A 15,814-nucleotide genomic window follows, 5' to 3' on the forward strand; every position below is an offset into this window, starting at 1 on the left:
TCTCAGAAGAGTTTAGCCTCAGTCTCAAAGGCGCAGGGATGCTGCAAGGAGGCGGAGGAGTGGAGATATATGTGAGCAGGGGGTGGAAGTGAAGTGCTTGCGAGTGTGAGGAGGAGAAATCGAAGGTTGAGGCACAAAGGGTGGATGAAGGATGATGAGATTGTTCTCCTCTCATTACTGTTTTCCCTTCTTAGGAGAAGTCTAACAAACCAGCATCTGGCATGCATTGACTGCAAGAGAGAGACTGCATGAGTGTGTCAGTGTGTTTACTGTGCAGCACTTGTGTTGAATTAACCTCTGAATATCAGTCAACAGTGAGACTTTGCGTTCATTCTCCACACACTGTGTTACATTACAGCCCCCCCCACCCACCCCACTCATTCGTCAGTCTGCAGACAACTCTGCAGTAGCGCTGTCTGCCCAAGTGCCGTAAATCAAAGCCGATCGAAGACCAGCGCGCGCTCATTCTCGCTCAGCGCTTTGTGCCATCGCCTACACTGCGGCCTCATTTTGCGGCCATCTAGTTCTTAATCATCGCTGATCTGTGAGCAGTGCTTAACCGTCTTTCCGGTGCAAAGTCGCATTCTCCTATTGTCTATTCCTGTGTTTTACTATTGCACTATTTCATGCCATATGTCTTTTACTTTATTAATTTTATTTTTGCACATAGTTTAAGCAGTGTTGGAGGGAGCCTGAGTATTAACCATGCTACACCAGTCACTGCTTCATTGTAATTAGTGTGCATATGACAATACTTGATGTTGAACTTGAACAGCGAGTTGAATCAAACACAAATCCATTAAATACTGGCAGCAGAAAAAGCGCCTGATGGTTTTCTTTTTTTAAAGTGCCAAAGCCCTTTAAAAAAAAACACGACAAATTAAAAGACTAAATGCAAAGCAAATATCAGTGCTGCTCCATTCAACGGCACAAGTTAAACAGCTTCCAGCTTCTCACGCTGCTGTGGCTGCTGCTCGTTTCCACCGATGTCTTTACGTTCAATTGAAAGGGTTCAACAAAGAGAGCCATTTGTGACCTCCACAGCGAGAAACTGTGTCGAAAACATCCAATAATAAGGCTGTGCATACAGCAGAAACGTGCTATCACGAGCGCATAGTATGCATGTGGCCGGCGGAACCACAGTAACATACATATCTGTGTATCTTTGGTGTAAACACGATCTAATCCAAAGCCACAGAGGGAAATTACAGTTGTTAACGTTCTCATAAATTACGTGAGGTTTGAAAAGGGAAGGCAGCTGCGAGTGGCTCGGGCTGATAGAATTGCATCAGTTACGTATGTGTGGTTTCCACATAACTCTCTGCACAACTCACAGCTTCTCTCATCAGAAAATCTTCCACACCCATGCATGCACTCCCTCATACATACACAAGTGCACACATGCTAAAGTGTGTGCTTTGCCTCCCTTCATCTGCACACGGACTGAAAAGGTTGCGCGAAAGATGCAGCTTGGGTAAAAGGTGGCTGACGCCCGCTGAGCTCGTGCCCAATTCGATCGTAGCGCGCATGAATCTGAACCCTCCTTGGCCACCGTCTCGAGAGACAGATGGGGCCCCATCGTCAGCGGGCTTGCAGCTAAAACCTGTACGTGTGTGTGTGTGCGCGAGTCTGTTCATGCAAGTGCGTGCCCGTCTTCCTGGACAACATCCCAGATCTGAGATCTGTGTTTGATGTCTGGTTTGGAAGAGCAGAGGGAGCACGCCGAGCTCCATATGACGCTGGAAAAACAGAGTGACAGCGAGACGTAATTTTCTCCCTCCGCTCATCACATTACCTTTTATTTTTTCTTGACAATTTGTCTGTTCGTTGCCAAAACACAAATGATTACAATACATATCAAAAACGGAAATAGGCTGTACGAGATGCATATTTTCGCCACAGTGTAATTGACAATGTTCATGGTCGTTTTGTGAGATTAGTGTCCTGCCAACATTATGACTGAGCAGTGGTGTCTCCGCAAGCACTCAGCTTGTGTTTGTGCTTCTCATTTCATCTCTGTGCCTTCCTCTCCGTATGTTTTCCACCCTCATTATTGCTCAGCATCAGATATAAAATAAATACTGCAGATACAGCACGAGAGTGCGAGACAGAGAGGTGGAAATATTCTTTCCAAACCGGGTTTTAAACCAGGCTTAAAGCAACAACAAGCTCTTAAGGGGTTCTTAAGTGTCCGACGTCTTTGTAACCAGATACGCTCTCCGCCACGCAAATAAACCTCAGGCTTTTTGGTGACATTTGCTAGGAGCAGGAATTCATGCTCCGTGCGAGTGTTTGTGTGCATGGATGTGGCAGTGTAGGTGCGTGGCAGTCCCGTTTCAGGGGTCAATGCGCTCATTCATATCAGCTGGGAGGGAGGCTGAGAGCTTTCTGGAATGTTCCAAACAAGGCGTCTGTGTCTGAGGGGAGTATTGTGCGATGGAGACTCTGGACTTGACGGTTTGACACTGACTTTTCCCCCCCTCCAGTGGGAGTCTTTGTCCGATACAAGTCAGCGCACACAACAGGCCCACTGTTTGTCCGGCCACTGACACGAAGTGCATTGAGCGTCGTCTGTTCTTCCATCTGCGACATATGGTTTCTATCATCTCGCTGGAGGCGGCGTTTGTATGGATTTATATTCAGAAGTCGGGCTTGCAAGCCTTCAGGTCTAAGTCAGCCAAGTTTTGAAAAACCTCTGACGAATAAAAGCAGCGATCTCTTCTCAGCTTCAGATACACTCTCACATGTTTCTCATGTTTAAAAACGCGTGTAATCTCGTGCTCGTGGCAATTAAATAGTCCGACTTCTGCAAACGTTGCATAGAGGGGGCGATTGATTATCTGAAAGGTCTCTTTGTGCATCTTCCCCCCATAACTTGGCAAAGGGTCCAGGCCGGGCTGTCTCATTCGGTCGGCCTCGGATGTTAATCTCTCACTGAGCGAGCAAAGCCGCGTGCCTGTTTACTTCTCCGGGGGTGGCTGACGTGTGCGTAAGGAGAGATTCGATGTCACTGCGGTTACACGATTCCAAAAATGTAGGAAATCAAAACGCTCAAGCTAAACATATTTATTTCTCTGCTGAGATTTAATGCCTGGAGTTCTTCCTCCTCACTATGTGCACATAAGATGCTTTCAGGGTGCTTCTGACCCTTAAGTGCTGGCTAAGGAGTTGCTTATAGGTAGCCAAGCTAGCCATTTCCCTGTTGTTTCCAGTCTCTGTGCTAAGCTAAGCTAACCGTCTCCTGGCTAATTTTAATTTTTTTTTTCGCTTAAAGAGTTGTCACTTCAAAAAGGCCGTGAAGGTCTTGAGGACTGCTTCGGTCGATGCAGCCGTGTGTTTTATATAACTGCGCTGCTGTGTTTACAATGGATGGAATTTTTAGCCCAGGGACGGGGAACGGGGAGTGGAGTGTGACCCAGGCGACGTGTCAGCTTCCCAGCCGTTGATTTCTTGTGACTCCCTGGTTCCCCAGATGCCCCAGCTGGAGGTTAAAGATGCCTGAGCGCTGACTCCAGTCACACCTTTGGGATTACAGAAGTCAACCTCTCTCATTCTTTTGTAACAGCCTCTCTCTCTTTCTCCCTCTGTTGAGCCCAGGCCTTTCAGCTTTCCAAGACGTGACCAAGGTCACCGGGTTTCTGCATTAGAAATTCCACCGGGGGCCCGAATGTGGCTGGCAGTGGCTGGCGCAGACAGCACAAAGTGGCCTTTTCTGTTCTCGCGTTGTACCGACGCCGAACCAACCAACGTCCAGGAGAAAGTATTAATTTGGACTCACACTGACGCTTCTTTGAGCAAAAGTAATTAACACTCGCCTTGCGGATAAATGAACTTAAGTCTCGTCTAATTAAAAGAAATGACTTGAATGAAAATGCGGGAGTCTCAGGCTTATTGGTGGAATCAATTAATCAAAAGTACTCTGTTTTAGCTAAACAGAGTGAATTAGCATCGACTCAGAACAGTGTTTACTTAATGTTTTTCTTTGTCTGGGCTGTTTGTGAACCAACATCTAGTTTGTAATTCTGACAGCTTATCATGATTGCCAACATCAACAGGATAATAAAGAAAACTGATTTTCCACTAAGACAGACCTTGCTCTTCACATCAGCGGATGATGATTTGAGTGCTCTGTCTTAGTGCTTCATGTTATAGAATCTTCTAAAACTGGGAGGCCTGTGTGACGGATGCACGGCAATGCATGGCAGCCGGCCTGTCTGGGAGAAAATCTGCGAGTGACGCTGGGACAGGGTTCCTGTAGAGGAGCTCTGCACCGCTCACAGCGCCCTCCCCGTTTGGAGCTGAGATGGTGACACGATGTGTTTGGGTTCATTCAGTGGGAGGTGATGGGAGGAGTGACTTAAGAACAAATCACTTGCTTGCTGCTAACTGAACAAATTGTCTTCAGGAAAGTAAGAGAAAAGAAATGCTTGCAGAGTGGCACCGGGCAGGAGGAGCAGCAGTGAATATCAATGTTCTCCTTTTCTGACAGGAAGCAGCTGGATTTATGGGAACATGCTGTTTGCAATTTAAGGATAGCCTCGTCTCAATTTTTACTCAAAGCACTAATTTCCTCTTCCAGGACTGTTTTCACTGGCGAGGAAAGTTGCAGACTTTGAAGTTGTTTGACCATACGAGGAGTAATAAGACACTTGTTGCAGTTCACTGCTAGGTCAAGATGGTTCCTGCCGCTATGTTTGGTGCAGTCCATGCTTTGCTGATGCAGAACAACACAGTAAGCAAACGATGTAATGATAGTGTTTAACCTGGCTTTATATGATTGGATATTAACCTACTGAACGTTGCATCATTATACAGAATCGGCTGCCCATCTCAGCTGCTTCAAGGCTCTGAGACGGGAGGCAGGAAGTCGCATAACATTAAAACAACACAAAGGATTCTGGTCGTCAGTGGAGTCACGTTTATTTATGTCTCCGAGGAAATCGCAATCTCTACAACATGCCGGACCCTTGCTTGGGATTAGGCGAAATTCACAAAAACCCTTAGCAGCAAAAGAAACTCTCGCGCATTAACCGTTGCAATCGACACTTTTTATACGCTCTGACATCACAAATTTCAGCGTGTTGACAGTCTCCACATGCACAACTCTCATTTCATGGACAGTTCTGATGGTTGAACTCGACTGACATCTAAACACCAAAGCAAATGAGAGCTTGGCTGCAACAAATCATTTAGGCTAGCTAAAGTCCAGCAGACAGGCTCGACAGGCCATCCTCTAATGAATGCATGATGCAATAGTTCATCATGCATTGGTGTTTATCCCCGCTCTTATTTATTATACAGCTCCATCTGTGAATTGCTTAATTTAGCTTCCAGAGCCTCTAAAGATGAATTGCCTTTAAATGTGTGTTTAAGCGCCTCTGACATAATAAGTAAGAAAAATTTGACAAATCCGCTAATATTCCGCCAACAACTCTCTCCCTCTCTTCTATTTCTCATTTTACTTTTTACTTTTCATACAACTCTGCTCCAGATTCTCCCAATAGTCCAATTCTTCGATGCCCTCTTCCACCCTGTCCTCCCAGCTCCACAATCTGGCAACAACATTACACCTTAAGTCCACTAGAATGCAGGAAAACCGTCTCTGAAAGGAACAGATTTCTGGGGAGACGACCCCCAGTATTCCTCACTGACTGATTATTAGGTTGGCTTTTAAGAATGCATTCTAAGAACGCTTTAACAGTGGGACTTTTTCTGCTGACCATTTTAAACCACATTCCCAGTGGTTGAATGAGTGATGACTTCGAGTGATGACAGAAGGCCCGCTTATAAAACACCCTCCCAACGTCTCCACCGATACCAAATCTCACGCCGAACTAAATTGAAAAGTTGGCAGCGCAGAGCTGGCATCTTGACCAAGTGCTTATTTGCAGCTACGCTAGCATCATGACTCAAGGGATGGCAAGGATGGTCTGTTGATTGGTCATTCTCAACAACTATCAAAAGGACTGCCATGACCTTTGACATAATAATTTGTATCCTCTTATGAATTCATTGTATAACTTTTGTGATTGGCTGAGGTTTCATAAAGCTGTTGCGTATTCTGTATTTAACATCGTTAAAAATAGAAAACAAAATGTTGTGCAGCCAGCCTGCGGTTTGAAGGTATTTTCCGACCATTGACAGCTGGCACAACATTAGCGACGGTGACTTGGGAGCGAATGGCACCATTTCAAATTTAAAGCGAGTTCTTTGAATGCAGGAGTAGCTTGGGACGGTCAATCAGAGCCACTTGCAAGGGCCGGTTCCATTTTGCTGGAGGGTTTGCTGTCTCTGCAGCGACCATCTCTCCCCAACGGGCCCAGGCGTAGCCACACTCCCTGCACTGTCTATACTCATGTCCTCGGTTACCAGTGAGCAACATTTGCAAGGCAGCCTAGGGGGCACAACACATCAATAACTGTTTTTTTTGTTGGTGACTAACTGTAACCCCACCCCTTAAGCTCAATAACTACCTTTCCAGTCATCAGAACAATAGCATTGTCACTGTCAGCATGCTTTTTAGCTCAAAGCGCCGCTGTGCCTGAGCGCAGCCGATAGCATGGCTGCAGACTCTTTGTTATGAGGCGTTTAATTGGATATTTATCTTCAGAAAGGATTCAGAATTGCTGTAACTCTCTTCACTCATCCAACCTGGGGTCGCAGGCGCACTTCCTCTCCCATCAAGGACTGGGAGGTGAGTGTGGGAAGCAGGGTCATGCAAATTAGCGAATGGCGTCATCCGGTGACTTGTGGTGACTTTCCGAGACGCCGGCGGCTACTTGTCTTTTTCAGAGCTTTTAGATTTCAGCTGCAGAGATAGAAATGTGTCGGCGTGTGAATGTATTGTGTGTGTGTGTGTGTGTGTGTGTGTGTGTGTCACTGTGACTTAAGGGCAGCAGTCTGTTTATTACTGTGTAAAAGTCAGGAGGCTGAGTCATCAGTGGATGCTGTGTCTGCTCTTCTCTATATTCCTCTCTCTCCCTTCATCCCTGCTGCTGTTCTTTGGCCAAACACATTCTGTCTGTCTATAATTTACCAACCCGTCCCTCTCCTCTTTTCCCAGCGGGGGAGGAAGCCCGCGAGAGGTAAATGTTTAAAGAGGATGTGTGTGAGTGTACAGTCTGTGGATGCCTGACAGCTCAGAGATTAGATTTCCTTTAGGTTGGTTATTACTAAAACAGACCCTTAGGCTGCCACACACACACACACACACACACGCACACACACACGTTATTAAGGGAGAAAGAGTTTGTCTGTCTTGTCACCTACAGTATCCGCAGAGCAGCTTCTTGTATGGGTTTTGAAAAGACCTTTGCCTTTTCAGAATCAAAGCCTCAAAGCTGAAAAACCTTTAACTTTCTGCATTTTCAGACCGGAGCGACGAAAGCAGAGCAGCTGGTGTTTGTGAAGACGTGTCACCTCGCCATTGTTGGCACGCCGTAAAAATGTCATCAGTCGACCAGGTAGAGCGAAAAAGAAACTGGTGCGGTGCAGTCAGAGCGCACTGGCGCCGGCAACATATTACGTCAAAAATAGGCGACAAGCCTCATCAGCATTTCCAGCAGAGTAAAGAGACATGATTCAGATGATGTTTTTAGTGTTTGCCTCAACCAAAGTGGTGCATTATATTAAGCGAACGATCAATTACGGCTGTGAGGTCGATTCTATGCTAGTCCAAACAATAAGCGGAGGTGCGCTCAGCCAACGTTACTAAACATGAAGATTAAAACATATATCTCATATATCACAAATATCTCATTCCACCATCACCAACAGCTCAACCTCACACAGCAGTGTTTAATATTTAAACACAAAAGTAAGATTCGGTATGAAGTTCGGTGCTTTGGGACTGGAACTTTTTGCATTACTGATGTTCGGTGTCTGGATCATTCATGATGTTTACACGTTAGTTTGATTTGCCATGTGTTAATACATGATACGAAACTGTAAAATGTGTATATTCATGAGGTAGTTCGTGATCTGCTGATTTACATGAAAAATCAGTAGAACGTCAAACAAGAAGCGCAGTGTTTTAAACTCACTGGAAACTGTGAACTCCATCTGCTGATGAAGCCCATGTGATATGATGAAAAGCTCCAGAACAGCTGTGGACCCTCAGGTGAGAATTATTTTTTTGTTGAATGCCGTTTTCAAAGTTAAAAAAAAACTCTGAAGCTCTATTGTATTTTTATTTTTTGGGTAGTTGAGAGTCAGGTTGAGCTTTGGAACTTTTTTCATTTGGTTTATTTAGTGCTGTGGGTTTTTTCTAACCGTGCTTGTTTGTTTGTTCTTTTAGCCTCTCTGGTTCTCTCTGCAGTTCAACTTCAGCTCCAATATTTGGCAATAAACGAGAGAGTTTGAACTTTTCGTATTCATCTTGTTTAATTTCACAATTCAAACAAATGCAAACGTTCTACATGAGATGAATGGAAGAAGATCGGACTCTGTTGATGTTCTCGCATCTGTCGCAAAATGCTTCGCCGCTTTGAGTCGGATTCACAGCGGCTCATGAATAGATAATAGTGAGGTGCAGCTAACATCTTCTGTTTATGCTCTGCAGCACCACAACACTTAGATCATTCCAGGATCCGTTGACAGCAGAAGCACGTACGCTCTGGTTAACAAGCACCATGGCAGGGTAACAGAAGTGCAAAATAACACTAAATGCGACGTCTTAAATCACTTTTGGCCTAAACTGATGCAGTGCCTTTTAAATGCCGAGCACCCCGTGTGGGAGGGGGCCCGCGGGCTCTCATTTTAACAGCAGTAGCACTCGATGAATACCGGCTCAGGCTATTCTAAACAAAGCCATCGATGTGATGCAGATATTCTTAAATCAGTGAGGGCTCAGAATGGCATGAAGGCTGTACAAAGCTACAGAGTGTTTGAGGAAAACACCAGCCTGTGCAGGCCATTGGCTAAAAGGCAATTTTTCTTGGCCAATAATAACTGAGCGTCTAATCTATAGGAATACTCTCTTAAGTTCCTCCATTGCTATTCATCGTGGTCAGCAACGGCTCTGCCTCCCATCCCATTATTTCATCTGCGATGCACGAATATGTGCTGAGGAAAGAGAGAGAGAGGGAGGTTGAAGGTAGGGAGAAAAACTGAGAGGAATATGGGTTAGAAGTGGGAGGCGAGACTGAAGTTTTAAATTGAGACAGACAGGGGAGATGAAAAAGCAAGGGGGAGGATGAGCGTGCGATGAACGGGGGGGGCAAGGTAACATGACAGAGCGAAAGAGCAACACTGATCTTGGAGATGAGAGCCTACAGCAAGAAAAAAAAAAGGAGAGGAGGTGTTAAGAAGGGGAGTTAAACGGCAGCAGCGTATGACACAGAAATTTCATCAGGGCCCCTCCAGGGCTTCGTATGTGACAAATTCTTGTTGTTAGGAATAAGGGAGAGCGAGCATATGGTGGTATGTAATATTGATGGCGCTCGAGTGCCCGTCTCTTGGTGTGGCATAATAGCCCTGCAGTGATTTTCATGGCATTTAAAACGCGGCTCCTCAGTCTCTAGTTGGCTTAGCTCATTAAAGATTTAAAGACAAAAGCGAACGAGCATGTCTTAACCCAAAGTAACAGAAACTCGGAACAGAGGGAGACAATAGGGGACTGGAAGAGAGAAGAAAGCAAGATTAAGGAAAGAGATTTGCTGAGTGTGTGTGTGTGTGGGAGAGAGAGAGGGGGGGGTGTTGAGGGAAAATGGAAGTGAAAGGTAACAAAAGGGAGATGACGGACGGAGAGATCAAATGACAAAATAAAGGCTCGAGCAAATAGCTGAGATGAATCAAAGGGGAAAAATAAAAGGCACGAAGAGACACAGAGAGAGCGAAGTGGGAGTTTAGTTAAGCCGGCGCTTTAACACACCCTTCACAGGTCAGAGGTCAAGCCTCTGGAGTGGGTGCATGTGTGTGTTTGCGTACGTGAATTGCCGCGTTTGCTCCGATTAACGCCGCGCCTGAATGGATCTTTGTCGGTCGACTCTGTGTGGATTTGCATCCGACACAGAAACAGCCGAAGGCGGAGTGTTTGTGAGCTTGATTTGTGGTTCGGGCGGAAGCTGCACCTGTTTAAATTGTACACATCTATCAAAACAAAAAGAGAGAAATAAACGCAGGCAGCTTTGTGCTGCTAAAAAACCCCGGCGACAAACTCCCTCTCTCAACTTTCAAGGCATTTCCCAGGCTTATTGAACATGCATTGATTCTGCTGCCAGTTCTTCCTTCATCACCCTCCTGGGATTACTGAGCTTTAAGCCAGTGACTTGCAGAGATGGAGTGCTCTGTCTCCTGCCACACTGATTCAGGATCAGATAACCTTACAAGAATCTTAATCGCAGCAATTAAGTGCTCGGAAGTTGTTGGAATATTAAACATACCTTTCTGCGTGGGTGGGGAGGTGGGCAGCATGGCGGCGAGGGGTCCTCTCTGTCCTCATCCCTCTTCCTAGCTGGGCCATCCTTCTTTAGCGTTCGAACATAGGAAATTCTCCTTTTAATGCTCCTGTCCTGCCCCTCTGCTCCTGCAGAGACCTGCTTGGTCCTGCTCTGCCGGCCCCAGCTCTGACTGGGCTTGGTGGGACGTCCTGGCGCCGGGGCTGCAGGTGCTCCCCGCCAAGCCGTCTCCAGGTAAACATGAATGCACACGCACACGGCAGTGAGCAGGACGGCCAAACGCAGCAGCAGTCCCCGGGTGAGTCGCTCTCTGCCCATGTCCGGCCACTGTTTTGCCCTCTCTGTCCCTCTGGCTCGCCTCAGTCCATCTCCTCAGCTACTAAGTGTTGGTTTGCCCTTTGCTTTTTCTATCCCATTCTTCTTCTCCTACTTGCCAAAGAGTTGTCCTCTTCTCTTCTCTTCTCTTCTCTTCTCTTCTCTTCTCTTCTCTTCTCTTCTCTTCTTTTCTCTTCTCTTCTCTTCTCTTCTCTTCTCTTCTCTTCTCTTCTCTTCTCTTCTCTTCTCTGAGGTCCAAAGTCCACCATTAGACCAAGACACCCGAGTTAATGAGCCACGAACATGTCAAGAACGCCGCTGTTCGTAAAGCTACACACGTGTGTGCTTGCATCTCAACTCGAATGACTTTGTGCATGCTACTCTGTGTGTGCGTGTGTGTGTGTGTGTGTGTGTGTCATGAGGCTCTGCAAACAGTTTCACAAGTACAATGTGTGCCGCCCTCTTTGAAAACTTTGGGAACTCCCTCCTCATGCTGTCATGTCCCCTTTTTCCCCAAACACACACGCCCCTTTAATTTGCTTTCTTTTTCTTTCTATCAGGCTCACATCACACACACACACACCCCTCTGTTGCTCTCCTCCCACCCTCGGGTTGCCTCTCCCGCCCCGCAGACTCTCGGGTTACTGTGTAACTCTAGATATGGGCAGGGACTGCACTACGGGCCCATGCAGGTCCCCCTTAGCATCAGTGAACAAGTCTCTCTCTCACTGAACAGGGCGGCTCAGCCTGGATTTGCAGAGTGGATTATATTCTCACATTCACAATCATTTATTGCTACTAAATTAAAACGATAGATTCAGAGTATATGAAAAATATTTTAGTGAAATTCTGGTGTGTAGCAGTGCTGAAGGATATGCATTGTTGTTTAATTAAATCGATCAGTTTCCAGCCATGTTTCACCTTTTGCTGGTTGCAGTTCTCATCTTTAATACAAACAAGTTTGAACCTTTTAATCATCACTCTTTGAGCACATAGGGTTTCCTCCAGTTGGAACTATATGCATCCCTAAATTAATTATCCTGTTATAACCTCTAACAGTTAGTCCTTGAAATCTCTGGCAACTTGCTGAGACTAACTTCTGCGTCTTATTTTCTTTGGCAATAATTCTGAAAATAATTAAGTTGTTAGCCAACACCGGCCTCATTGTCTTCTCAAGTTACTTCATTAACTTAATCATCGATTTCCCTCCAAAGACCACTAAATCTGCTGTTATTTATGAACAAATTATTAATCAGAGCTCCTTCTTGTGCGGCCATTTATTAAATATGTTATTGATATCTGAAGACTGAAGGAGGACAACATCATTTATCAGGCCCGCCAAAGCCGATTATTTTTGCACGGAGAAAACAGTTTCACTTGGATGGAAATTAGGATTTGCCTGGCTTCACAGAGCATCCTGACATATCGGAATACATGCGGGGTAATGATAAGGCTGCTGTTTAGAATCAATGACAAACTTTTGTCTTCAGATATGGGCCTATAAGTAGCCCTCTACTGCCCCCTTTGGAGTGGAAATAATGCGCCCCCTTGATGAGAGCATGTAGATATATGCATTGGATTTCAACTCTTTTTCACATCACTTTCACAATCATTTTGGCTTCCGAGGGCAATAAACATCCATCAGAACATTCGTGCATTTGTGAAAGTGACATTTTGTTGGAGTGACGGTGTGAAACCCAACATTAACACAACACTTCATGTGGCTTTCCTAGGTTTGTATGCATGCAGGCAACATGTGCCAGGTTTAAAACACACAGTTTTATAGACACTGCAGGAATAATATGCTGGCAAATGACAACAGCAATGATTCAGTCAATCAAACAGGACACATTCCCTATTCCACAGGTCCCTTCATTGCCATTTTCCCATCCATCCATCCACCAGATGCTTTCCCTGTCACCTGACTTTACCACCCATCTACACACCTGCTCTGCAGATGGCCCTCCTCGCACCCCCTTCTTCACCTGCACCTCATTTCCTCATCAGCCCTGCAGATATATTACTCCCCCTTTCCATTCACTCCCTGCTGCATCGGCTAAGTTGGCTTGTGCCATTGCTTTCTAACCTCCTTGATCTGTTATCTGCATTTCTTTAGTTTGCAGACGGGTTTGCAAGGAGTTTTCCTTGTGCAGAAACATAAGCTACAGAATGCTTTGGAATTTATTTAACTGATAAACATTTGGAAAGCATATGTAGTTTCTTGTATATTTCCGGGATTAAAAACAGCCTTGGTAATGAATGGAACAGATGCCAGATCTGTGGACAATCTCTACTGCCACCCAGTGGTTAGTCATCAGTACTTATCGGCTCTGTATGGAACAGATTACAACAGAAAGTGAGTCTGTGAATGCCTGAAGTGATGTAGGTCAAACTGTATTTTGACTAGTAAGAGTACTGGAAGCAATGAAAGAATCCAGAAAGAAAGAACCCTGAAAGAGCTTTAAGCAGAGCAATGATGCATTCGAAGGTATCACACAGCTCAGGTTCTGTGTATTTTTTACATGTATCTGCATGTGCACTGCGTCACTTGAACGTGTGGTTGAAGGTGAGTATGCATGACTGTTTCTGCTGTGCGCAATATGACTCATACGCTGTGTATCGCACACAAAGGGAAACCGTGTTTCTGTTGTGGCTTTTTCAGACTGAACGCAGGAGATTTTCTTCCCTTTCTGTTGACGGCATTACACATATTGTAATGATTTGTCAGGATTTGGCCAAAATCCGCTGCCACATGGAATGCATTCACGTCTGGCCGTTATTTTCCTCTCTCCTCTTCTTCCCTCTCCTCTCAAAATAAGGTCCAGAGAGCGCAGGTCGTGTAAATCTGATCCACTGACTCCTCCTTATTTAGCAGTGCAAAGGTCACACAGAGGTCAGGGAGAGGCCCTGTGTTAGCAATCTGCAGATACCATTAAAGGCGTTGTGCTACTTGCAAATTAGCTACTGTTTGATTTTCATGGAAACAAAGACTTATCACGTTGGGGGAAAAAATCTTTAAGGTGGCGTAACGTGGCTCGAAACATTCAGTACAAAAAAAAATGTGTTTGAGGACACAAAGTAAATTGAGGCTCTTGGGAATAAGAAGTGGACAATGACTGCACACATGTGTGATTATAGGCTACGAACAGATGCAAGGTTGGGTTTCCAGATTAGAAAATTCCTTTTTAGGTTGAGAAATTCAAGATAAAAAGGCGAGAAACCACCCCCTTGTTAGTAAAATGAACAAAATGCATTCCCCTTGTTAACCCGCCATTCCTCCTATCCATCCCTTAGCAGCAGAGAGTGCAGAGGGGCTGCTTAATTGAATATGTCAGTCTAGTCTGCCTGACTCATTGATCCTTTATCTGACTGAGGTTTTTGCAAATTTTAATCTTTGTCCCCGACCATGGCTCAGAAATATCAGCAGCCTAACTTTGCTGTGTATTGATGAATCCATGGTGCTGCCTGTGGTGCTGAAGTTGTAATTTGTTCACTCAGCTGTGCACTTCTGTCAGTTTAATCTTGGATTTAAAATATTGTCAAAATGATTTAGAATAAATGTTAAATTATACACTATTTTGCAGCAAATATACTCTATATATACATATATAATATAATAAAATACTGTCACCAAGTAGCAACGTGTTGCCACAGAGGAGTCAGAGGATCATAGAGACACACTGCTGCCTGTAGTATTCCTATAATATTCCTATAATACGGTGAAATGTTATGCCTAAGGCATCCTTTGGGAGGTGCACATGGGTGTGTGTGTTGGTTGGTGGTGTGGGTGCAGTGGGGTGCACCCATTGGACCATTCCTGTTAAAAATGAACAAATCACAGACAAGCTGTGGTGTATGCGGGTTTCGCAACACACCAAGTGAAACTAGATTAAACTGGACTGAAATAGGCTACTCTGGACAGTAAAATAAAGGCCTCACACCGAGACCTGGACAACCTTGAGGTCTGGCCCGGCAGGAAGCAGCCAGTTGTGACAGGAGCAGGTGAACGTTAGCGTTTGTTTGCTCTCTGCTGGGACCCAACATACCACACGCACACACAAAGTACACAAAGCCTGATCAAAAGAATGCATGCGCACTCAAATCCAGAATAACACACACTTGAAACTCCATTCACTGTCACTACAATCTGATCACACACAGGAGAAACCCAAAACACAACTCCTGTGATTCACAGGCTGATCAAGAGTATATATATATCAGAGGCCATCTAACAAATCTGCTTAAGCTTCTTTCCTCCACAACACAGAAAGCAGAAGAGGACATGAGCTGCAGCGGCCGATAAGCACCTTTTATCCTCGGTGACACATGACTCAACGTTTTATCAGTTTCCTCTCAATACCTTCGAAAACAACTAAGGATGTGGACAGCAAACAGAAGGTGAGAGGTCAGCGTGAGCAGAGAGAAAGAAGTTGAAGTTGACAGAAACACAGCTCTGCAAAAATGAATCAAACTCCAGCCGGCAGGAACTCACCTACTGTGTACTCTCCTAATAGCTAATTACCGATATAGCATATTATATAAACCATAAAACTATAATTACCAAAAACAAACATGATTTTATAGTTTGTAATCTTTAACACCACTGCTTGGCATACACGTGGAAGACAACACCTCCGCCTGCGCTGTCTGATTTACAGCCACCACATCTGCTTGCACCGTGAAGCAGCTTCCTTTTGTGCTGTATTTTTAAGTTTGACTGTAAAATAAAAAGCAAGAGGAGGCCAGAAGAGGCTGATGATCCCCCCAGTTGTTCATGGCGATCAAACCAAAGTCTTCTTTAAACACCAGCAACTCGTTTGCATGATATGTAAATGATTTGTTGGTGTTTAAATATTACATCTGAAGCATGCTGAGACCGCATCTTATTTTAAAGCTTGCACACTGGTCCTAAACTGTCTTTTTCACTTTCGCCTCTACTGTATGTTTGTTTCCCATCGGGGCAAGTGGAGCAGATGGTGAGCAAAAAGCAAACACTCATAGTTTGTAGGTGTTGTCCTGCTCAATCCAGCCAAGGCAAGGCAACGCTAAGTCAATACAGCCACAACTACTGCGCTTATCAATTATTAATCATACGCTGCAAC

The 15,814-nt window shown here is 45.0% G+C and overlaps 1 protein-coding gene across 1 annotated transcript in view; it reads right to left on the reverse strand.

Annotated features, from left to right (window-relative positions):
- mettl24 (methyltransferase like 24) overlaps nucleotides 1-11,122 on the reverse strand; it is a 36,733-nt gene extending 25,611 nt beyond the window's left edge. Inside the window, exon 1 of the mRNA XM_041959200.1 lies at nucleotides 10,383-11,122. Coding sequence (XP_041815134.1) covers nucleotides 10,383-10,715 — 333 coding nt within the window. The 5' untranslated portion in view covers nucleotides 10,716-11,122. The remainder of the gene's footprint in view (nucleotides 1-10,382) is intronic.
- Nucleotides 11,123-15,814: the final 4,692 nt, after the last annotated feature.

Source organism: Chelmon rostratus, chromosome 18, assembly GCF_017976325.1.
Source record: "Chelmon rostratus isolate fCheRos1 chromosome 18, fCheRos1.pri, whole genome shotgun sequence".
NCBI classification, from domain to species: domain Eukaryota; kingdom Metazoa; phylum Chordata; class Actinopteri; order Chaetodontiformes; family Chaetodontidae; genus Chelmon; species Chelmon rostratus.